Source organism: Octopus bimaculoides, chromosome 28 (assembly GCF_046866305.1).
Source record: "Octopus bimaculoides isolate indiv1 chromosome 28, ASM4686630v1, whole genome shotgun sequence".
In the NCBI taxonomy this organism is placed as follows: domain Eukaryota; kingdom Metazoa; phylum Mollusca; class Cephalopoda; order Octopoda; family Octopodidae; genus Octopus; species Octopus bimaculoides.
Genome location: NC_142955.1, coordinates 2,438,494 through 2,463,782, shown reverse-complemented (window position 1 = coordinate 2,463,782; position 25,289 = coordinate 2,438,494). Strand labels below are relative to the sequence as shown.

Sequence of the window (25,289 nt, the reverse complement as noted above, 5' to 3'; positions counted from 1 at the left end):
TCCACGCGAAAAAAAAAAAAAAAAATCCGGGTTTTTTTTTTTTTCTTCAGAAAATTATAAGAAAACAAAACTGACTTGTCCCTCCCGACTTCGGTAAAACGATTTTTTATCACAACAAATTTCAATTCAGTCGTAATCTACACCATCTGAAGCATATTTATTGAAGACTTCATTACAAAATATCGCTTTTTTCTGGAAGTCGACTACTGAGGTCCAGGTAATCGACTTAGGCCCCTCCCCCGGAATTGCTGGCCTTGTGACAAAATTTGAAACCAATATTTCATACGCATGCGCACTAACTTTAATTCCGCTTACATGCATTACTTCTTGACAAACGTGCTCGGTCCCAGAATTTCTCTTAATCAATTTCCAAACACAATTATGATACATTTCTCTACCACCTGATGCACTTATAGTAACAATACTATCCTTTATAAAAAACATTTCCGTAAGTATTAAACAATGAAAACATTTAATCTTTTAATACTTTGTGTCTCAAATGTCCTCAGATTTGTTCGACATTTGGCTGCTATTTCTAGCTATGGCGGCTACCTTCCACACGATCCATCATTTCCACGTTAGTTTGTTGTTTTAGTTAGAAAAATATTCTTAAATACACTCCAACCATAGAATTGTTGAGAAACAAATGCTTTATTATTATTCATCGAATGTTTGTTTCTTGATCGTATAGGAGGAATCACACCTTGAATAAATGCATTTAAAAAATAAATTTCGAATTCCTACGATTTAGATGTCGGAGATTATGAATATGCAAAAAAAAAAAAAAAAATTTTGGCCATTCCCTCCCTCCCGCCTAATTTAAAATTTTGATTTTGTTTACTTTAAAGAGCTTGTTGCGAATTCACGAACATATGCATAACGAAATTAAATGTAGACAAAAACATTAACGTGAAAAGAATTTGCGTTTTACCTGCCTTAAATAATCGTAAATAATAATTAAATGTAAATTAAATATACACCAAATACATTTGCCACCTAAATGTGGCGGTCCCATAGGGGACGATGCCACTGTTGTTTATAACCCAAGGAAGACGTCTCTTCCAGCTGGCTAACGACACGCTGTCTGTGTCCGATTCGCTCAGAGATTTATTATTGCTTAAATATACACCATTTTATGAGAAACAAACAATATGTTTAATAATTAACGTTATAAACTTTAATAAAGGGGTTCAAATTTCGGTAATTGTTCAGATTAACACCCCGCACGATCTTCAATAGGGTGTTAGGGTTACGGTTTGAGGGTCAGGGTTAGGGTTTTAGGGTTACGGTTGGGGACGGAATTCCCAAACCCTAAAACCTGAATCAAACAGGCAACAAGGCACAGCCCAGTTTCTGAGGAGAGTTGTTGGTTGGTTTGCACTCCAACCAGTTGAAGGCATGAGTAGAATAGCTGTTTTAGAAGAGAGCTGTCTTCAGGAAACATATCTATGAGGTCGCGAGTGTGACAAAGAAATTCCATGGGCTTTCTGACGCCCAAATGCCCGTTGTATACAAGAGTCTGGAAGTGGCGCTCGGCCAAAAAGATGCCCTGCGATGAACATCATCATCATCATCATCATCGTTTAACGTCCGCTTTCCATGCTAGCATGGGTTGGACGATTTGACTGAGGACTGGTGAACCAGATGGCTACACCAGGCTCCAATCTGATTTGGCAGAGTTTCTACAGCTGTATGCCCTTCCTAATGCCAACCACTCCGAGAGTGTAGTGGGTGCTTTTACGCGCCACCAGCACGAAGGCCAGTCAGGCGGTACTGGCAATGGCCACGCTCAAAATGGTGTATTTTACGTGCCACCCGCACAGGAGCCAGTCCAGCGGAACTGTCACGATCTCGCTTGAATGTCTTTACACGTGCCACCGGCACAAGTACCAGGAAGGCGACGCTGGGCACAGGTGCCAAGTTGCATCCTGTGGCATATCTGTTATCAAATCCTTCAACTGGGTAACCAAGGCAGAAGCAAATGCACTGAGCAAAATGTTAAGTTGCTGTTGAGCTGATTAGATATTCATGGCAAAGTATACCTTTACTTGCGTGAAGTACAAAGGAGCAGAGAGGAAAAGAGTGATGTTGAGGAATGTAGACTGATAGAAAAATATCAGTGTGAAAAACGATAGATCACCCAGGAGAATGAGGAAGCGAAGACAGGTGAAGAGGAGGAAAGCAAGATTGTATGTAGAGTACTAAACATGACAGCTGTAGCAGTGAGGAAGAACTTTACTGCACATGGCTGCTATATGTGGCGGCACTGTCACATGACCTCCATTCTATAATTTTAGTTCCCCGATGGTGTTTGTCCCCGTCTATGTTTAGCCCCTCGTGGGTAATAAAAAATATGACCCCTATGGGAAGATGAAGGAGACAGCAGCATTCAAAAGGAAAAGAAATAGCTCCACTGAAATTGTTAGGAAAACTGACCAAAAAGATGTAGGGTAAGAAGAGACAGGAAAAATGTTGACTCAACACATAAGAAGCATTTTATTCTTTCTTTTGGAGTCACCGTTTTAGTGAGGAGTCGAACATGCATCCAGTTTTCTTGTCTGTGTTGTGTTAAGCTGCATGTGCGTTGGTGCAACAAATGACATTCAGTCCAAGTTTAGATAACAAGGTTTTATACAACTGTCATCATCATCATCATCATCGTTTAACGTCCGCTTTCCATGCTAGCATGGGTTGGACGATTTGACTGAGGAATGGTGAAACCGGATGGCAACACCAGGCTCCAATCTAATTTGGCAGAGTTTCTACAGCTGGATGCCCTTCCTAACGCCAACCACTCAGAGAGTGTAGTGGGTGCTTTTACGTGTCACCCGCACGAAAACGGCCACGCTCGAAATGGTGTCTTTTATGTGCCACCCGCACAAGCCAGTCCAGGGGCACTGGCAACGATCTCACTCGAAAATCCTACGGGAGCCAGTCAGGCGGTACTGGCAACGGCCACGCTCAAAATGGTGCATCTCATGTGCCACCCGCACAAGAGCCAGTCCAGGGGCACTGGCAACGATCTTACTTGGCTTGCCGGGTCTTCTCACGCACAGCACATTTCCAAAGGTCTCGGTCAGTAGTCATCGCCTCGGTGAGGCCCAATGTACGAAGGTCTTGCCTCACCACCTCAGCCCAGGTCTTCCTGGGCCTACCTCTTCCACGGGTTCCCTCAACTGTTAGGGTGTGGCACTTTTTCACGCAGCTATCCTCATCCATTCTCACCACATGTCCATACCAGCGCAATCGTCTCTCTTGCACACCACAACTGATGCTTCTAATGTTCAGCTTTTCTCTCAAGATACTTACACTCTGACGGGTATTCACACAAAATAAATAAAGTTCATATGAAATAGTTAAAGGTGTACAAACGTGACTGTTTCATAGCTAGTGGAAATTAGATGGTCAGTAGTTGGCTGGAGAATAAGCTACTTGACATTAATGGTAAAGGGGTTCATCATATGTGATTCATGCTGGAACAGAAGAGAATAAGGAAGGCGCCAACTCCATAAAGAGCAAAACGAGTCAACTGCCCTGGTTTGAATCTTATTTGAGAAAAGAAACAATTGTTGTTAATATGTTGATTAATTAATAAATTAAATTTGTATCGATTACATCACTCTGTGTCTATATGGTTCCAGGTTTAGTTCTGTTGTTTACGTAAATATTTATTTCTAGAGTTTATCTCTAAGGAAATGTTGAACCTGTATTTTCTAAGTAGCCTCTATATCTTACACTGTTGTTTCTTCATTATTTCAGAATATCAGATGACATTGGAATAACTGAAGATACATTCTCATTATTTATCATCTTTTAAAGACCAAATTGAAAATATTGTACAGAGCAGATATATAAGATTGTTTCTGTAAATCTATGGTAGAATTCCTCTGATATATTTACTCTGAAATGTGTTATTAGCAAACTTTCTGGACATCACCGGCTGGAGTGTCTACAAGATGAGTCTGTTTGCAAATTAAACTTGGATAAATTTACTAAAGAGTTTTGAGACAAAAGTGACACTGGACAGAACAACAGCAGTAATGTAAACAAAAGAATATAGTAGCAAATAGAAGAAATATATATATATATATATATATACATATTGTGAATTTCAAAGAAACATAATGGAAAAGAGTAAAAATTTAAAGGAACTAATTTTTCCTGAAGATGCAGAAAAAGGAAGTAGAACCATATCACATGACTGCGATGTCTGTAAAAAGTCATTCTCTCAAAAGGGCTACCTAAATAAGCACAAACGTATTCATACAGGAGAGAAGCCATTTCACTGTGACATCTGTGGCAAATCATTCTCTAACCGAAGTACTTTAAAATCTCACGTACGTGTTCATACAGGAGAGAAGCCATATCACTGCAACATCTGTAACAAATCTTTCACTGTAAATAGTACCGTAACTAAACACAAACGTATTCATACAGGAGAGAAACCATATTCTTGTGATATCTGTGGTAAATCATACTCCAGAATTGACAACTTAGCTATTCACAAGCGTTCCCATACAGGAGAGAAACCATTTCACTGTGATGTATGTGGTAAATCATTCTCTAACCGAAGTGATTTAAAATCTCACATACGTGCTCATACAGGAGAAAAGCCATATCAATGTAATGTCTGTATGAAATCATTCTCTCAAAGTGGCAGCTTAACTTCTCACATACGTTTCCATACAGGAGAGAAGCCATATCACTGCGACGTCTGTGGTAAATCATTCTCTGAAAATGGTAACCTAACTAAACACAAACGTATTCATACAGGAGAGACACCATATTCTTGTGGCATCTGTGGTAAATCATTCCCCCGAAGTGACAGCTTAGCTTCTCACAAACGTTCCCATACAGGAGAGAAGCCATATCACTGTGATATTTGTGGTAAATCCTTCTCTCAAAGTGGCAACTTTGCTTCTCACAAATATTTCCATACAGGAGAGAAGCCATATCACTGTGATATCTGTGGTAAATCATTCTCTAAAAGTAGCCAATTAATCAGTCACAGACATAGCCATACAGGAGAGAAGTCATATCATTGTAGTGTCTGTGGTAAATCATTCTCTTCAGCCAGTGGCTTTGCTACACACAAGCGGATTCATACAGGGGAGAAGCCATTTAACTGTGATATGTGTGGTAAATCATTCCTTCAAAAAGATAACTTGACTAGACACAAACGTATTCATACAGGAGAGAAGCCATATCAATGTGACATTTGTAGAAAATCATTCTCTTGGAGTAGTGTTTTAACTTCTCACAAACGTATTCATATGGGAGAGAAGCCATATCACTGCAATATCTGTGGCAAATCCTTTACTCAAAATGGTAATTTAACTAGTCACAAGCGTATTCATACAGGGGAGAAGCCATTTCACTGTGACATCTGTGGTAAATCATTCTCTGAAAATGGTAAACTAACTACACACAAACGTATTCATACAGGAGAGGCACCATTTTCTTGTGATATCTGTGGAAAATCATTCCCCCGAAGTGACAGCTTAGCTGCTCACAAACGTTTCCATACTGGAGAGAGGCCATATCAATGTAATGTCTGTATGAAATCATTCTCTCAAAATGGCAACTTAGCTTCTCACAAACGTTCCCATACAGGCGAGAAGCCATATCACTGTGATATTTGTGGTAAAGCATTCTCTAAAAGCGGCAACTTAGCTTCTCACAAACATTTCCATACAGGCGAGAAGCCATATCACTGTGATATCTGTGGTAAATCATTTTCTCAGAGTAGCAACTTAGCTTCTCACAAACATTTCCATACAAGAGAGAAGCCATATTGTGGTGTCTGTTGTAAATCATTCTCTTCAGCCAGTAACTTGACTATACATAAGCGTATTCATACAGGAGAGAAGCCATATCACTGTGATATCTGTGATAAATCATTCTCCCGAAATAGCAGCTTAGCTTCTCACACACATTTCCATACAGGAAAGAAGCCATATCGCTGAGATGTCTGTGGTAAATGTTTCTCCACAAGTAGTTGCTTGTCTAAACACAAACCTATCCATACTGGAGAGAAGCCATATCCTCGTGATATCTGTGGTAGGTCATTCTCTCAACATAGCAAATTATCTTCTCACAAATGTGTTCATAAGGGGAAGAAGCAATCCCACTGATATTTGTAGTAAACCCTTCTCTGTAAGTGGTGACTGAGCCCTTTACCATGAAGATTAGTCTCTCAAATGTGATGTTTATTTATTCACATTATTTTCTGTTTGTCATCCATTAACTCACAGCTTTCAAATTTTGGTGATGCGATTGTGTATTTTCAGAATGACATTGTAGGGTAGGTGTAAAAATAGAATATTTGGGCTGGATATGGCCACTTTAAATTCTAAAGGGTTAACCCTACAAGTACCAACATTACTTACTTCCTACAAAAACCATAGAGGTCATTTATGGTCACCTTGAAAACCTTTATTCAGTGCAATCTATTTTAAATATCAGCAAATGCAGTGAATAAAGGATTTGAAAATATATTCTTTTAGCATTTATTTACATGTAAAAAAAACATATATATCTATAGACACATATATATGAAATGATGCTATAATTGTACATTCAATACAGTTGTAGAAATTAAAAAGTAATAAGCAAAAGTGGTGATGAAAGACCGTTTGGTACTTCTGGTATTAAATGTGTATCTCTTCATATAGATGTGTGACTATCAATGTGACAATTCATAAGAACTATAAGCATTTTTCACCTCATTTTGGAATTGAAACAAAGGACAAGATGTGTTGAATATTGAACCTGTTGAAGTGAAAGTGTAGAAAAAGGTTCAAAAGATTACAGGACATTGAAATGGTGTGGGATGATGTGGTTACTCTTCCAAGCATAGTCTTTACAGACCACATACTAGTTGTCGTGTGTGTATAAGTAAATATATTACATGTTATGTATATATATATATTTCCTTATATTACCTCACCATTATCATTACTTAATGTCTGCTTTCCATGTTGGCATGGGTTGGACGGTTTGATTGAAAACTGGTAAGCTGTTGGGACTGCACCAGCTTCCAATCTGAATTTGGCATGGTTTCAATGGCTGGGTGCCCTTCCTAACGCCGATGACTCTGAGAATGTAATGGGTGTTTTTTACATTCCACTGGCAGAGGTGCCAATGACTTGACACTGGAATCGGTCATGTCTACTGTCTTGCCTGGCTTCACATATCTACACAAGCACGCTATTATTGCCAAAGGCCTTGGTTGTCTGCCACTGGCATGGGTGTCCATCAGACAGGATTGGCATCGGCTAAAACTGCGATTTCATTTTGCTCAACAGGTCTTCACGAGTACAGCATATTACCTAATGATTGAATGGTGCTTTCAACAGGCCAGTTACATGATACAGGCATCAACCACAACCACAATCTCACTTGGAATCATATCACTGCCTCCATGAGTTCATATATATATATATATCATCATCATCATCATCATCGTTTAACATCCGCTTTCCATGCTAGCATGGGTTGGACGATTTGACTGAGGACTGGTGAAACCGGATGGCAACACCAGGCTCCAGTCTGATTTGGCAGAGTTTCTACAGCTGGATGCCCTTCCTAACGCCAACCACTCAGAGAGTGTAGTGGGTGCTTTTACGTGTCACCCGCACGAAAACGGCCACGCTCGAAATGGTGTCTTTTATGTGCCACCCGCACAAGCCAGTCCAGGGGCACTGGCAACGATCTCGCTCGAAAATCCTACAGGAGCCAGTCCGGCGGTACTGGCAACGGCCACGCTCAAAATGGTGCATCTCATGTGCCACCCGCACAAGAACCAGTCCAGGGGCACTGGCAACGATCTTACTTGGCTTGCCGGGTCTTCTCACGCACAGCCCATTTCCAAAGGTCTCATATTATTTACATTATTTACATTTGACAGATATTTGTCCTCATCTTGTTTGTTGTTAACACGTTTCGGCTGATATACCCTCCAGCCTTCGTCAGGTGTCTTGGGGAAATTTCGAACCTGGGTTCTCATTCCTAACGATGTTACTATTAATAATAATAATATAATAATAGTAACATCGTTAGGAATGAGAACCCAGGTTCGAAATTTCCCCAAGACACCTGACGAAGGCTGGAGGGTATATCAGCCGAAACGTTGTGTTAACAACAAACAAGATGAGGACAAATATCCGTAAAATGTAAATAATGTAAATAATTCCTCATCTCTTAAATATAGAAAATGTTTATATATGTTATATACATATATTGAAGGAAAGAGACTGGAGAAAAATTGGATGTATAATTTATTTGTATGTTATAAAATGTTGAAAGTTTCTTTTAAAAAACATAATAATAGAAATAAATTGATTCACTTATTCTTTTCAAACTTGTTGGAATTTTCAATCTAATGTAATCCATACTTTTTGGAAACGTATTTCTGCAAAATGTTATCTAAAAATATGGGTGAGGAAAGGGTTACACTCCCACCCTCCGTTTTCCAGACAAAAATGTGTATTTGTGGCACATTAGGAAGGTCACCGTAATTCATTCAACGAAATAAAAGCATTTCCCAATGATTGTGGGAATGGGGTTGGTGAAATTTCCGAGTGTTCCACCCCTACTCCCCCCATCCCCCGTATTTCGGACAAAAAAAAAGGGTGTTGTGGCATATAAGGAGCTCATTGTAATTCATTCAACGAAAAAAAAAAATTTTCCAATAATTCCGGAGGGGAGGGGTTCGCGGGAAAGTACGTCAGGAGAGTTGATTCCACGCGAAAAATCCGCGGTTTAAAAATTTTTTGGGGGTGAAAAGCGAGGGGGCTCTTGTGAATTTTCTGTAAGTCCTCTCCCCGGTTCGTTGGCGTAAATTTTCGTTTTCATATTAGTTTAATACACATTTTTTTTTATTTACACCGCCACGAAGAAGAAAATACGGAAATAAGACATTACTCATTTTGCCCCATCTTAAACATCATTTTTAATAATTGTAATGGGGAAAAAAAAATGACTTGGAATCCAACAAAGAAAAAAAATTGATTGTTAAATTACACCAAACATCATGCAGATATCTTATTAGTAACTTCAATTACAATCGGGTTGAAAGATGAGTAGAAATTTCTTGAAAATAAAAAGGACTCGCCATCTGACTGCTGACCAATCTGTACACATAAATATAAAGTAGCAATGATTACAATATATTGATTTCAAATAAATAAACAGAAAACAAGGAGAAATAGGAGATTACTCATTTTGCCCCGCTTACATATGTTGGGCGGAGGTAAAGAACACACACACACACCACTGGTTTACAGTGTAACCTTTAACCCTTGTTCCTAACAGTAAACCCCGGTTGTGCGTGTTCTTTAAATTCGCAAATTTTGTCGCCTTCCCTATATCAAGAAACAAACATTCGATAAATTATAATAAAGCATTGGTTTCTCAACATTTCTGTGCTTGGAGTGTATTTGAGGATATTTCTCCAACTAAAACACACAACAAACTAACGTGGAAAACGATGGCGAGTGTAGAAGGTTGCTTCCATTGCTAGAAATAGCAGCCAAATGTCGCACCAATCATCTGAGATAAAAGTATTAAAAGATTATATATTTTACAGAAATGTTTTTATAAAGAATAATGTTGTTGTTAGAAGTACGTCAGGTGGTAGAGAATGCATTATAAATGTGTTTCGGAATTAGACATATTTGTCATGATGTAATGGAGGCAGAAGTTCGTTTAGTGCGGATGCGTATGAGGAGGCAGAAGTTCGTTTAGTGCGGATGCGTATGATATACTGATTTCATGTTTTGGCACAAGGTCAGCCTTTTTCGGGGTAAGGGGTTGGCGTGTAATTTGACCTCGGACCTCAACTGGTATTTATTTTATTGACCCCCTCCATCAAAAAGGTGAAAGGCAAAGTGGACCTCGCCAGAATTTGGGCAAACACAGTTGTGCCTCCCTCAACTTCGATTCCTCAGAACTTGCAGAAAAAAAAAGATATTTTTTAATGAAATTTCCAATAGATATCCTTCGGATATAGTGTAGATTAAGACTGTAACGGAATTCATAATAAGAAAAGAAAAAAATCGTTTTACCGAAGGTGGGAAGGAAGTTTCTGAAAATTTACAAAAGTTGGTTTTGTTTTCTCATAAATTTCGGGCCGATGAGTGGATTTGGTAAACGGAAACTGAAAGAAGCCCGTCGTATATATATATAGATATGTGTTTGTGTGTCTGTGCTTGTCCCCCACTCCCCATGCTGGCATGTTAACGTCCTTGTAAACTAGCGGAGCGGCAAAAGAGACTGATAGAATAAGTACTAGGCTTACAACGAATAAGTTCCGGGGGCGATTTGCGCGACTAAAAGCGGTGCTCCAGCATAGCCGCAGTCAAATGACTGAAACAAATAAAAGAATATATATATATATATATACCCCAATCCTCTCCCCTCTCAATTCTACGGCCTTGGCCTTCAAGCAGGCTATCCACATGCTAGAAATAACAGCCAAATCTCACAAATAACACAATGAAAGAAATATGTAATCAATCTACTCACCTTTCTGCAAAGATTTCTTTCAGAGTAATTACCTGCAGTAATATGACAAAGTTAATTCACATGAAATTAAAGTGGGTTTTTTTTCAATCAGTCTACTTGGGGAAAATACGGAGATTAAGGATACGGGAAAAATAAATTCAAATTTTTTTTATGAGAAATTCCGACCCAAACCTCGCCTCATCCTGCTGAAAACTGAAGAGATGGGGGATTGAAATTTTGAAAATACGATTTTTGAGAATTTTTTTTTTTTTTTTTCAGAATCGGATCCTCCATAACCAAAAACTTGGGATTCTGTAAAAAGAATAATAAATATATATATATCCATTTCCCCCAAAATTATGACGGAAAAATTGGATCTTGTGAATTTTCCGAAAGTCCTCTCACCCCCAAAATTGCTGGCCTTGTGCCAAAATGTGAAATCAATATATTATACGCATGCGCACTAAACGTACTTCCGCCTCCAATCTATCATCTTTACAAATATGTCTGATTTTAGAATTTCTCTTAATTCACTCAGAAACACATTTATAATGCATTTCTCTACCACCTGATGCACTTATAACAACGGCATTATCCTTTGTAAGTATTAAACAATGAAAGCATTTAATCTTTTAATACTTTGTGTCTCCGATGTCCTTTGATGTATTCGACATTTGGCTGCTATTTCTAGTTATGGGGGCAACCTTCGGTGATCTTTCGGTACGATCACCCAACCTTCTATTCTCTCCATCGTTTCTACTTAAGTTTGTTTTGTGTTTTAGTTGGAGAAATATCCTCAAATGCACTCCAACCACAGAAATGTTGAGAAACCAATGCTTTGTTATTCATTGATTATATGTTTCTTGATATAAGGAAAGGGACAAAATAAGTAGGCGGGGCAAAATGAGTAATATCCCATTTTTTTCCAATCTAACATTATATTTTAAGCATTGGAGGCGCAATGGCCCAGTTGTTAAGGCAGCGGACTCACGGTGATAGGATCTCGGTTTCGATCCCCAGACCGGGCGTTGTGAGTGTTTATTGCGCGAAAACACCTAAAAGCCCCACGAGGCTCCGGCAGGGGATGGTGGCGAACCCTGCTGTACTCTTCCACCACAACTTTCTCTCACTCTTACTTCCTGTTTCTGTTGTGCCTGTAATTCAAAGGGGTCAGCCTTGTTACACTCTGTGTCACGCTGAATATCCCCTGAGAACTATGTTAAGGGTACACGTGTCTGTGGAGTGCTCAGCCACTTGCACGTTAATTTCACGAGCAAGCTGTTCCGTTGATCGGATCAACTGGAACCCTCGACGTCGTAAGCGACGGAGTGCCAACATTGTAAGCATTGCCTCACCGTTTTGTATTGCTACTTTATATTTATGAATAAAGATTGGTCGTCATAATTGTTATTCTTGAAATTGAGTCCGAAAGGGTTAGGTGGCCAGTCCTTTTATTTTCAAGAAATTTCTCCTCAACTTCCAAATCGATTGTAATTGAGGTTGCTAGGAAACCAGTTAGAGGAACAAAAGAGACATTTGCTAATCCGCTCAATTCCAGCAAACAACCAAACAAAACCATTTTAATTAGAATATACAATCTGTAAATGGAATTGATCGATTATATGTATGATCTCAATTAAGACGATTGCAACGGGGGCAAAAAAATGCGGGAGATGGGGGTCGGGAAAGTGAATTTCCGAGGTTCCATCGCACCCCTCCCTCTTCGTTTTCCACGGAAAGAGTGCATTTCTCACCGCTTACGAGGTCGACTACGACGATTGTGTGTGTGTTTGTTATTTCTTTACTGCCCACAAGGGGCTACACACAGAGGGGACAGACAAACGGATTAAGTAACTGGTACTTATTTAATCGACCCCGAAAGGATGAAAGGCAAAGTCGACCTCGGCGGAATTTGAACTCAGAACGTAATGGCAGACGAAATACCGCTAAGCATTTCGCCCGGTGTGCTAACGTTTCTGCCAGCTCGCCGCCAACGACGATTGTGTATGTGTGTGTGTGAGTGTGAATGTCTAACTGGAGTTGAGAAATATGTCAGCTTCACACTAGATTTTCTGATGTAAATTTTAATAAATTTAAAGTTCTGTTGTTCTCCAGGAAAATGTTGAATCTGTATTTTTTAAGTAACTTCTATATCTTACACTGTTGTTTCTTTATTATTTCAGAATATCAGATGACATTGGAATAACTGAAGATACATTCTCATTATTTATCATCTTTTAAAGACCAAAATGAAAATATTGCACAGAGCAGATATATAAGATTGATTCTATAAGTCTATGGTAGAATTCCTCTGATATATTTACTCTGAAATGTGTTATTAGCAAACTTTGTGGACATCACTGTCTGGAGTGTCTACAAGATGAGTCTGGTTGCAAATTAAACTTGGATAAATTTATTAAAGTATTTTGGGACAAAGGTAACACTGGACAGAAACACAGCAGTTGAAATATTTGTAAACAAAAGACTACAGAAGCAAAAAGAAGAAAAATATATATCTATTGGGATTTTAGAAGAAAAATAATGGAAAAGAGTGAGAAACAAAAGGAACTGATTTTTCCTGAAGATAAGAAGAAAAAGAAGCAAAAATTGTCACATGACTGTGATGTCTGTAAAAAGTCTTTCTCTCAAAAGAGCAGCTTGAATGTGCACAAACGTATTCATACAGGGGAGAAGCCATTTCACTGTGACGTCTGTGGTAAATCATTCTCTCGAAATAATGACTTTACTGAACACAAACATATCCATACAGGAGAGAAACCATATCACTGTGATGTCTGTGGTACATCATTTTCTCACCGAAGTGCTTTGATTTGTCACATGCGTGTTCATACCGGAGAGAAGCCATATCAATGTAACATCTGTGGTACATCATTCTCTCAGCAATGTACTTTAAATTCTCACAAACGTGTTCATACAGGAGAGAAACCATATCATTGTAATGTCTGTAGTAAATCATTCTCTCGACGTAGTACTTTAACTTCTCATAAATCCATTCATTTTTTCCCTGAAGATAGAGAAAAAGGAAGAAAATTGTCTCATGATTGCGATGTCTGTGAAAAGTCCTTCTCTCAAAAGAGTTACTTGACTATACACAAACGTATTCATACCGGAGAGAAGCCCTATCATTGTGATATCTGTGGTGCATCATTCTCTAACCGAAGTACTTTAAATTATCACATACATGTTCATACAGGAGAGAAGCCATTTCACTGTGACATCTGTGGTAAATCATTCCGTCGAAAATATCATTTGACTAGACACAAACCTCTTCATACTGGAGAGAAGCCTTATCATTGTGATGTCTGCGGTGCATTATTTTCTGATCGAAGTGTTTTAAATTCTCACAAACGTGTTCATACAGGAGAGAAACCCCATCACTGTGACATCTGTAGCAAATCATTCTCTCAAAGTAGTGCTTTAACTCTTCATAAACGTATCCACACAGGAGAGAAGCCATATCATTGTGATATCTGTGGTAAATCATTCTCTCGGAGTGGTATCCTAACTAATCACAAATATATTCATACAGGGGAGAAGCCATTTCACTGTGACATCTGTGGTAAATCATTCTCCCGAAGTAACAACTTGTCTAATCACAAACGTATCCATACAGGAGAGAGGCCATATCACTGTGATATCTGTGATAAATCATTCTCTCATAGAAAGAGCTTAATTGTTCACAAGCGTATCCATACAGGAGAGAAGCCATTTCACTGTGATATCTGTGGTAAATCATTCGCTCAAAGTAACAGCTTAATTATTCACAGACATATCCATTCAGTAGAGAAGCCATATCATTGTCGTGTCTGTGGTAAATCATTCTGTTCAGCCAGTAACTTCACTATGCACAAGCGTGTTCATACAGGGGAGAAGCCATTTGACTGTGAGATCTGTGGTAAATCATTCTTCCAAAAACATATATTGACTGCACATAAACGTATTCATACAGGAGAGAAGCCCTATCACTGTGATATCTGTGATAAATTATTCTCTCATAGAAAGAGCTTAATTGTTCACAAGCGTATCCATACAGGAGAGAAACCATTTCACTGTGACATCTGTGGTAAATCATTCCCTCGAAAATATAACCTGACTCTACACAAACGTATTCATACAGGAGAGAAACCATATCACTGTGATGTCTGCGGTACATCATTCTCTGACCATAGTATTCTAAATCGTCATAAACGTATTCATACTGGAGAGAAGCCATATCAGTGTAACATCTGTAATAAATCATTCTCTCAGTGTAGTAGCCTAATTACGCATAAACGTATTCATACAGGAGAAAGGCCATATCACTGCAACTTCTGTGGCAAATCTTTCTCTGAAAATAACACCTTAAATAACCACAAACGTATTCATACTGGAGAGACGCCATATTATTGTGATATCTGTGGTAAATCATTCTCTCGACATAACAGCTTACTTATTCACAAACGTGTTCATACAGGAGAGAAACCATATCACTGTAATATCTGTGGTAAATCATTCTTTTCAGCCAGTAGCTTAACTACACACAAGCGTATTCATACTGGGGAGAAGCCATTTCACTGTGACTTCTGTGGTAAATCATTCTCTCAAAGTTCTGACTTGATCAAACACAGACGTATTCATACAGGAGAGAAGCCTTAGCATTGTGATGTCTGTGGTGCATCATTTCCTGATCAAAGTGTTTTAAATTCTCACATACATATTCATACAGGGGAAAATCGATTTAACTGTGACGTTTGTGATAAATCATTCTCTGAGAGTAATGCTTTAACTTCTCATCAATGTATCCATACATGAGAGAGGCCATAATACTGCATCATCTTTGGCCAATCTTTCTTGTAGTGAAAATGCAACCTATGTCGCAAATAGGCATAGGAATATTGTATAAATTCTATATTTGAAAAATTTATTATATTTTGTACATACAAGTATATCGGCTGCAAGTGGGGATTTCCCCACCCTGGTGTAGAAGGTAGCCTCCATAGCTAGAAATAGCAGCCAAATATCGAACAAATCAAAGGAGATCTGAGACAACAAAAGTATTAAGATTAAATGTTTTCATTGTTTAATACTTACATAAATGTTTTTATAAAGGATGGTGTTGTTATAAATGCGTTAGATGGTAGAGAAATGTATTGTAAATGTGTTTGGGGGTTGATTAACAGAGATTCTGGCCTCGGACACCTTTGTCAAGCGGAAGTACATTTAGTATGCATGCATATGAAATATTGGTTTCACATTTTGGCCCAAGGCCAGCAATTTTGGGACATGGATCACGGTAGTCAAGTGGTATTTATTTTACTGACCCCGGATTAAAGGTTAAAGGCAAAGTTGTTCTGAAAGGATGGAAGGCAAAGTCGACCTCGCCGGAATTAACTCCATGTTTGAAAATTTAAAAATAGTGAAAACTGACTGTTAAAATATTTGAATTTTTGTCATTTGCCTTTTCTGAACAGTCCTACTACGTGATTCAGTGCTGGTCATAGAGACAAAATCAAAAAAAATAATAATATTTTATTAAAATAATTTATTAAAAAATGGACTTTAAAAAGCCATACTACAAAAAATTAAGCAAAAAAATTTGATTTTTTATAAAAAATAATTTAGACTAATGAAAATAAATATTAGAATTTAGTCCCTTTAGCGTTTGCCTCTTCTGCTCATAGAGATAAAATCATAAATGATCATATTCTTACTCTTTTACTTGTTTCAGTCATGTGACTGTGGCCATGCTGGAGCACCGCCTTTAGTTGAGCAAATCGACCCCAGGACTTATTCTGTGTGAGCCTAATACTTATTCTATCAGTCTATTTTGTTGAACCACTAGGTTATGGGGACGTAAACACACCAGCATCAGTTGTCAAGTGATGTTGGGGGAATAAACACAGACACACAAACATACACACACACATATATATATATATTCTCTGAGTGGTTGGCGTTAGGAAGGGCATCCAGCTGTAGAAACTCTGCCAAATTAGACTGGAGCCTGGTGTTGCCATCCGGTTTCACCAGTCCTCAGTCAAATCGTCCAACCCATGCTAGCATGGAAAGCGGACGTTAAACGATGATGATGATGATGATGATGATACATACATATATACGATGGGCTTCTTTCAGTTTCCGTCTACCAAATCCACTCACAAGGCTTTGGTGCCACGCAGTGGGACTGAATCCGGAACCATGTGGTTTGTAAGCAAGCTACTTACCACACAGCCACCCCTACACCTTTAAGAAAAATTATTAAAAAAATTTTCTAAATGAAGTTTTTAATCATGAAATTTGGTATGCATTGCTTATATTAAAATTTTTACACCTTTTTCACTGCCATTATTCATATGTTTCCCCTTCTCACTCTCCGGGAGAGAGGCACAAGCACATACACAGACATATACACACACGGCAGTAACTTCCGCCTACAAAATTCAATCACAAGGCTTCGGTCAGCCCGGGGCTATAGCAGAAGACACTTGCCCAAGGTGCCACGCGGTGGGACTGAACCCGAAACCATGCAAGCTGGGAAGCCAGCTTCCTAACCACACAACCATGCCCGATAGTTGGGATGAAATTACAAAAAGGCACTATAAATTTCCTCCTAAACTAATATCATATTTTTCTAATTCCTTGTATGTAGGAAATCTTCCTTGTTGAACACGAATGTTCGATGTAGCGTGCTTCGTTGAATTTGAAAAGCACTCATTCCTGAAGGTCCACAAATCAGAACAGGATTTCCATTATGAAGATTGAAATTATGAGATTCAGAGTTATTCAAATTAGCATATTGTTTCAATTAGAAAACTTTTTCCAGTTTCTCCCACATTAGAAACAAATTTGACTAACTGTCCACAGTTTTCACACCTACATTCTAAGCTCGCAAGGAATGAAACCAGTATGCTCCGTTGGATGTGTAATGTCAGTGTGCATACCCGTCAGAGTGTAAGTATCTTGAGAGAAAAGCTGAACATAAGAAGCATCAGTTGTGGTGTGCAAGAGAGACGATTGTGCTGGTATGGACATGTGGTGAGAATGGATGAGGATAGCTGCGTGAAAAAGTGCCACACCCTAACAGTTGAGGGAACCCATGGAAGAGGTAGGCCCAGGAAGACCTGGGCTGAGGTGGTGAGGCAAGACCTTCGAACATTGGGCCTCACCGAGGCGATGACTACTCACTGAGACCTTTGAAAATGTGCTGTGCGTGAGAAGACCCGGCAAGCCAAGTGAGATCGTTGCCAGGGCCCCTGGACTGGCTCTTGTGCAGGTGGCACATAAGATGCACCACTTTGAGCGTGGCCGTTGCCAGTACCGCCTGACTGGCCTTCAAAGAATTTTCGAGCGAGATTGTTGCCAGTGCCCCTGGACTGGCTCTTGTGCGGGTGGCACATAAAAGACACCATTTTGAGGGTGGCCGTTGCCAGTACCTCGTGCGGGTGACACGTAAAAGCACCCACTACACTCTCGGAGTGGTTGGCGTTAGGAAGGGCATCCAGCTGTAGAAACTCTGCCAAATTAGATTGGAGCCTGGTGTTGCCATCCGGTTTCACCAGTCCTCAGTCAAATCGTCCAACCCATGCTAGCATGGAAAGCGGATGTTAAACGATGATGATGATGATGATGACATCTAGGGATAGTTTTCCATTTTTTTTCTTGATTTTACACTTTCAGTTACAGTATGAAATTTGAAATTCCCATCTGATTTAGGAAAGCCAAAGCGACATTTTTTTACTTTTCCATATACTCTCCAACAGGTCTTGCAGACATGAATGCACTTGAAAATGACTGGTACTCTATTCTCCAAAAGTAATGTGTCACTTTGCCAAAAACAGGATTTTCTTTATTCATTATTGCTTGTAATATATACTCTTTTACTTGTTTCAGTCATTTGACTGCGGCCATGCTGGAGCACCGCCTTTAGTCGAGGAAATCAACCCCAGGACTTATTCTTTGGAAGCCTAGTACTTATTCTATTGGTCTCTTTTGCCGAACTGTTAAGTTACGGGGACGTAAACACACCAGCATTGGTTGTCAAGTGATGTTGGGGGGACAAACACACACATACATATATACGACGGGCTTCTTTCAGTTTCCATCTACCAAATCCACTCACAAGGCTTTGGTCGGCCCGCGGCTATAGTAGAAGACACTTACCCAAGGTGCCACGCAGTGGGACTGAACCCAGAACCATGTGGTTGGTATGCAAGCTACTTACCACACAGCCACTCCTGCGCCTATGATAAAAATGTTCACTGACAGCAACAACATCATTTACTCACAAAGTGATTGTTTTGATAATTTGAATGTTTTCAATTTCTTTGTTCAATTCTTCTAAAAATTCTCTCAAAATTAAGCCAGAAATATTCAGCACACAACAAAGTAATAAAGAACGTGGCCGGGCCAAACTTTTCATCAAATCGTCCAACCCATGCTGGCATGGAAAACGGACGTTAAACGATGATGATGATGATGATGATATATATATATTCTGTTACTGGTTTCAGTTGTTTTATCTATGGTCATGCTGGAGTACCACTTGAAGGCTTTCAGTCAATCAAATCAACTCAAAGGACTTAGCAACCTCTTTTGCCAAACTGCTAGGTGACAGGGACATAAACACACCAACACTGGTTATCAAGTGTTGATGGTGAACAAACACACACACACATATATATATTGGGCTCCCTTCAGCTTCCATCTACCAAATCCATTCACAAGGCTTTGGTTGGGCAGAGGCTATTGTAGAAAATACTTGCCTAAGGTGGTACACAGTGGGACTAAAACTGGAGCTATATCTGTGTGTGTGTGTGTATAATTTATGCCCGAATTCCTTTAAGGTCTACAGTGTCTTTCATCGTTTCGAAGTAAACTTTGCCTTTCCCTTTTTTTTTTTTAGCTAGGATTCAATAAAATAAATACCAGTTGACTATTGGGGTCCATGAAATCGACTTACGCATAATCCTCCCCGAAATTTCTAGCCTTGTACAAAAATGTAAAAATAAATTCCAGAAAAGAAAAAATTTCATACGCATGCGCACGAAACGTATTTCCGCCTCCATTCATTCCGTCTTGTCAAGCGTAACTGATATCAGAATTTCTCTCAATCAACTTCCAAACACATTTATAATAGATTTCTCTACCACCTGATGCACTTATAGTAACAACACTATCCTTTATAATAACTTTTCCGTAAGTATTAAACAACGAAAATATTTAATCTTTTAATACTTTGTGTCTCAGATGTCCTTTGATGTGTTCGACATTTGGCTGCTATTTCTAGCTATGGAAGCAACCTCCTACACTTTCCACGTTTGTTTGTTGTGTGTTTTCACTGTGGATAAAATGCCAGAAATGGCCTCAGGCTCACCGATATTTTAAATCATAAACAGAAGCAACCAGGGGTGAAGAATAGGGTTGAAGAAAAAAATCATAACTTTTCAAATTTCTGTTTTTAACATAAATGTGTTTACGAAGAAAAAAAACATTGAATATATGGGGGAGTGAAACGAGGAGGGTTGTCTTAGGATGAGCTAGAAACGACAGCCAAATCTATCTTAAATCACACCTTTTCCTTTGAAAACATTTACAATATTTTATTTCTTTTTACCGAAAAGGCTTATCCCATCGTTTTTAAGGGCAAAAATATGTTTTTTTTTTAAGTGATAAACGAAGAGTTAAATTTTGAAAATGCGATTTTTGAACATTTTTTTTTTTTCAGAATCGGATCCTCCATAACCAAAAAGTAACATATGCATATACTCATATTGTTTATATATATATATATATATATATATGGTAGAGATGGACTATATGTAATCTGAACCTTTCCCCCCCCCTTATTTATTAATTTTTTTTACGGAATAGGTTTTAGGCTATGGAGATTCCGATTCTGAAAAAAAATTTTTTGAAAAATTTCAATTACCACCCCCCACCAACCAGGCTATTTACATGCTAGAAATAACAGCCAAATCTCATAAAACTAGTGTTAGGGTTAGGTTTAGGGTCAGGGTTACGGTTAGGGTTAGGGTTAGGTTTACCCTGTGGATCTATATAAAAACCGGGGGGGGGGGGATCGAAATTTTGAAAAAAATTTTCCAGAATCGGATTCTCCATGGTATGAAACATAGGATTCCGTAAAAAAAAACAAAATTTAAACGGGGGGGGGGGGGGGGGTATACCCAGATTACATATACTCCATCTCCACCATATATATATATATATATATATACAATTAAACCTTGGGAGAGGCATTATGCCGGTAATAAACACACGCACTGGTTCAGTCCTTTATTAATTTATATAAATTAATAAAGGACTGAACCAAGGTTTAATTGTATTTCTTTCAACACACGTATCCACATCAAGAATCTTGCACACGAAATACACATACGAAATATAGGTACTACTAAAGCAACACGGTCTCGAACTCGCAGTCGCGTGTCCGCGCTAGCTAGTCGTGAGTGGTCGATCCTAACCCTAAACACGTATTCATTTGCACACGCGGGTTAGGGTTAGGGTCTTATTTTTACTCGCATATATATATATATATATATACACATATAAATGTTGTGCAGTATGAATGAGTAGCTGGAGTTTAGAAATAATGTTAGCTTCAACAAGATTTTCTCATGTAAATTCTAATAAATTAAAAAGTTCTTCTGGTAAATGTTTATTTCTAGAGATTGTCACTATGGAAATGTTGAATCTGTATTTTCTAAGTAGCCTCTATATCTTACACTGTTGTTTCTTTATTATTTCAGAATATCACATGACATTGGAATAACAGAAGATACATTCTCATTATTTATCTTTTTTTAAACACGGAAATGAAAATATTGTACAGAGCAGATATATATCATTGTTTCTATAAGTCTATGGTAGAATTCCTCTGATATATTTACTCTGAAATGTGTTATTAGCAAACTTTGTGGACATCACTGGCTAGAGTGTCTACAAGATGAGTCTGGTTGCAAATTAAACTTGGATGAATTTATTAAAGAGTATTCAGACGAAAGTAACACTGGACAGAAACACAGCAGTCAAAATATTTGTAAACGAAACACTATAGAAGCAAAAAGAAGACAACATATATATATATTGGGATTTTAGAAGAAAAATAATGGAAAAGAGTGAGAAACTAAAAGATCTGACTTTTCCAGAAGATAAAGAAAAAGGGGAACAAAAATTGTCACATGACTGTGATGTCTGTAAAAAGTCATTCTCTGAAAAGGGCAACTTGAATAAGCACAAACGTATTCATACAGGTGAAAAGCCATTTCACTGTAACGTCTGTGGTAAATCATTCTCTCAAAAAATTTACTTGACTAAACACAAACGTATTCATACAGGAGAGAAGCCATTTCACTGTGAAGTTTGTGGTAAATCGTTCTCTCAAAGTAATAACTTGACTACACACAAACGTATTCATACAGGAGAGAAGCCATACCACTGTGATGTCTGTGGTACATCATTCTCTGACCGAAGTGATTTAAATTCTCACAAGCATATTCATACAGGGGAGAAGCCATTCCACTGTGACATCTGTGGTAAATCATTCCTTCACAGGAATAACTTGACTACTCACAAACGTATTCATACTGGAGAAAAGCCTTATCATTGTGATATCTGTGGTACACCATTCTCTGACCGAAGTGCTTTAAGTTATCACAAACGTGTTCATACAGGGGAGAAGCCATATCAGTGTAACATCTGTGGTAAACCGTTCTCTCAGAAATATGACTTGACAAGACACAAACGTCTTCATACCGGAGAGAAACCTTATCACTGTGATGTCTGCGGTACATCATTCTCTGACCAAAGCATTTTAAAATCTCACATACGTGTTCATACAGGAGAGAAGCCATATCAGTGTAAAATCTGTAGTAAATCATTCTCTCAAAGTAGTGTTTTAACTTCTCACAAACGTATTCATACCGGAGAGAAACCATATTCCTGTAATATCTGCGGTAAATCATTCTCTCGCAACTCTGCTTTGACTTATCATGAACGAACTCATAGAAGAGAAACACCATATCACTGTGACATCTGTAACAAATCTTTCCCTGTCAGTAGGAACTTAACTAATCACAAACGTATTCATACAGGAGAGACACCATATTCTTGTGATATCTGTGGTAAATCATTCTCCCAAAGTGGCAATTTAACTACTCACAAACGTTTCCATACAGGAGAGAAGCCATATCAATGCAACATCTGTAATAAATCTTTCTCTGTCAGTAGTAACCTAACTAATCACAAACGTATTCATACCAGAGAGACACCATATCACTGTGATATCTGTGGTAAATCATTCTCTCAAAGAGGCAACTTAACTACTCACAAACGTTTCCATACAGGAGAGAAGCCATATCACTGTGATGTCTGTGGTAAAGCATTCTCTGTGAGTTCTAGCTTATCTGAACACAAACATATCCATACTGGAGAGAAGCCATATCACTGTGATATCTGTGGTAAATCATTCTCTCAAAGTGGCAACTTATGTTCTCACAAACGTTTCCATACAGGAGAGACACCATATTCTTGTGATATCTGTGGTAGGTCATTCTCTCAAAGTGGCAACTTAGCTTCTCACAAACGTTTCCATACAGGAGAGAAGCCAACACCACTGTGATATTTGTGACAAATCATTCTCTCAAGGTAATGACTTCACTATTCACACACAATTTTGTAGCAGAGAGAAGCCATATCCTCGTGATATCTGTGGTAGGTCATTCACTCAACATAACAGCTTAACTTCTCACAAATGTGTTCATAAGGGGAAGAAGCAATCCCACTGATATTTGTAGTAAACCCTTCTCTGTAAGTGGTGACTGAGCCCTTTACCATGAAGATTAGTCTCTCAAATGTGATGTTTATTTATTCACATTATTTCCAATTTGTCATCCATTAACTCACAACTTTCAAATTTTGGTGATGTGATTGTGTATTTTCAGAATGACATTGTCGGGTAGGTGTAAAATGCAGACTCTAACTAGTTTGAACATAAAATAGATAGAATGTTTGTGCCAGATATGACTGGTTTAAATGCTAAAGGGTTAACACTAGAAGTACCAACGTTTCTTCTTACAAGGACCATTGATGTTATTTTTGACTGCCATTGAAAATATTTATTTTAAATACAGTCCTGCCCTCTTGGCCCTGTCTCACTGTATCATTGCTCTCCGCTAGTTCCTGACCGGTATGTTCCACCCACACGCCCTCTCTTACTGTATTATTGCTATTGGCTTTCCCCCAACTTGTGTGTTCCACCCACATGTTAACAAGAACACTTTTTACACACCCTATCGCAACAAACCAATCTACATCTCTTCTTCACATTTCTTCCTTCATACACTATGCCTACCTCTCACTCCCCAATCCTGTCCTCATGGTCCTGTCCCTCTGTATCATTGCTATCCAGTAGCTGCCTGACCCTATTTAATACCCAGGTTGTCATCACTCAACCCCTCCCCCCTGCTTCCTTTGCAGTATCCTGTCTCTTATATTATGACGTTCGAACCTCAAGGGTATGCTCTGGCCCTTGCCACCATCCATATCTCTCTCTTCCTTTACTCAACCATCCCCATTTATGTTCAGATCCCCTCCCTTGTGAATATGCCCATCATTTTGCTGCCATCTCGATCGTGTTGTCTCCCACTATCTGCTTCTCCTGCACTTCCCTCAGGCTGGGTAACCATGTATCTCCTTTGTGGCAGTACACCTGTTTCTGTCTTCATTCCTGATCTCTCTCTCTCTCTCTCTCTCCCTCACCTGGTAAACTTGTATTTCCTCCACAACAACCAACGCTGCCCAACACACAGAACCAAGCCATGAACATGCTACAGAATTTCAACCATGATACAACTTCCACTGTTCCAGACAAAAGTTACTTAAAATTTGTCAAACTTGTTACTTCACAATATGTAAGACATTTGCCATGTATTTTTATAAGGGGTTGTAATAAATAACAGTTGCATTGAATTTACCTGGTTCTTCTTGTCATTCATTTATCTTCTGTCACTCCAGGCACACAGACTAGACCAGTTCATGCATGACCAACACACAGCTACATCAAGATGAACCAGCTACAGTTAACTTAAGCAAAACTCATTATATATATCTATGTATGTGTGTGTGTCTTCAATGTTGGTCTCCCAGTATTGCTTGACAGCTGATGTTGGTGCATTTATGTCCCTTTAACTTAGCTGTTCAACAAAAGAGACCGGTGGGTGGGGGGGTTGATTCATTCGACTAAAATTTCTTTGAGGCATTGTTCCAGCATGGCCACAATCAAGTCATTGAAATAGATAAAAGACGAGAGAAACCCACACCGACACACATAGACAATACAAGATTAAGAGCAACTGGATGAGGTTAATACTTGCTGGAGCCTAGCAGCGGGAAGTTTAGACAGTGTCACGTGACAACTTGCTGGGGCAGCCTGCTGGAGCCTAGCAGCAGGTATAAAAAGGGGAATTTGACAAGACAGTCAGTCGGACGCTGACACTCGTTGATGCTGCATCGAAGAGGCCAGGGAATAGAAGAAAGAAGACATGCACCCAACACCAGAGCTGAAGACACCTCCGAAAGGTGGGGCACCGCCACGTCAAAACGGTAGAGGAGTAGGGGCCGAAACCGGACGTGGTTCCTCCAGATGATGTCTTGAGCTAACTGGACCCTATAAAGGAGCTGTTGTGGTAGCAGACCACGAAACATGGTTGAAATTCCTGCTGAGCTGAATCTGTATTGAAGTTGACAGGAACATAGAGTATGAATGG

The 25,289-nt window shown here is 38.9% G+C and overlaps 5 protein-coding genes across 7 annotated transcripts in view; 4 read left to right on the top strand and 1 right to left on the bottom strand.

Annotated features, from left to right (window-relative positions):
- The window catches only part of LOC106880981 (uncharacterized), a 45,239-nt gene that overhangs the window by 11,353 nt on the left and 8,597 nt on the right, over nt 1-25,289 (bottom strand). The window contains exons 2-3 of one of the 2 annotated variants that reach the window (XR_016238799.1): nt 10,528-10,559; nt 8,262-9,134 (exon numbers count right to left, since the gene is read on the bottom strand). The gene's annotated coding sequence lies outside the window, so the exon portion shown is untranslated. Of the gene's footprint in view, nt 1-8,261; nt 9,135-10,527; nt 10,560-25,289 lie in introns of those variants that run through there. The other variant, XM_052977334.2, reaches the window with a different exon arrangement.
- On the top strand, nt 2-8,362 carry LOC128251039 (uncharacterized). Its single transcript, XM_089344298.1, has 2 exons — nt 2-448; nt 3,760-8,362. The coding sequence occupies exon 2, from the start codon at nt 4,125-4,127 to the stop codon at nt 5,964-5,966; it is 1,842 nt and encodes a 613-aa protein (XP_089200424.1). The 5' UTR covers nt 2-448; nt 3,760-4,124; the 3' UTR covers nt 5,967-8,362.
- Nucleotides 10,975-16,161, top strand: LOC106880982 (uncharacterized). Its single transcript, XM_052977328.2, has 2 exons — nt 10,975-11,106; nt 12,690-16,161. Exon 2 carries the CDS (start codon nt 13,048-13,050, stop codon nt 15,160-15,162), a length of 2,115 nt encoding a protein of 704 aa, XP_052833288.1. The 5' UTR covers nt 10,975-11,106; nt 12,690-13,047; the 3' UTR covers nt 15,163-16,161.
- Nucleotides 10,981-25,289, top strand: part of LOC128251040 (uncharacterized) — a 63,648-nt gene continuing 49,339 nt past the window's right edge. Inside the window, exon 1 of the mRNA XM_089344312.1 lies at nt 10,981-11,106. The gene's annotated coding sequence lies outside the window, so the exon portion shown is untranslated. The remainder of the gene's footprint in view (nt 11,107-25,289) is intronic.
- Nucleotides 16,305-24,496, top strand: LOC106880983 (uncharacterized). 2 transcript variants are annotated; one of them, XM_089344311.1, is made up of 3 exons: nt 16,305-19,701; nt 21,273-23,070; nt 23,240-24,496. In XM_089344311.1, the coding sequence occupies exons 2-3, from the start codon at nt 21,632-21,634 to the stop codon at nt 23,307-23,309; spliced, it is 1,509 nt and encodes a 502-aa protein (XP_089200437.1). In that variant the 5' UTR covers nt 16,305-19,701; nt 21,273-21,631; the 3' UTR covers nt 23,310-24,496. The 2 variants fall into 2 exon arrangements, with proteins under 2 accessions (XP_089200437.1, XP_089200436.1); XM_089344310.1 differs by having other exon boundaries at nt 21,273-24,496.

Excerpts from the sequence above, each read along its gene's own strand:
- LOC128251039 (XM_089344298.1), top strand. The coding sequence starts at position 4,125 with ATGGAAAAGAGTAAAAATTTAAAGGAACTAATTTTTCCTGAAGATGCA.
- LOC106880982 (XM_052977328.2), top strand. The coding sequence starts at position 13,048 with ATGGAAAAGAGTGAGAAACAAAAGGAACTGATTTTTCCTGAAGATAAG.
- LOC106880983 (XM_089344310.1), top strand. The coding sequence starts at position 21,632 with ATGGAAAAGAGTGAGAAACTAAAAGATCTGACTTTTCCAGAAGATAAA.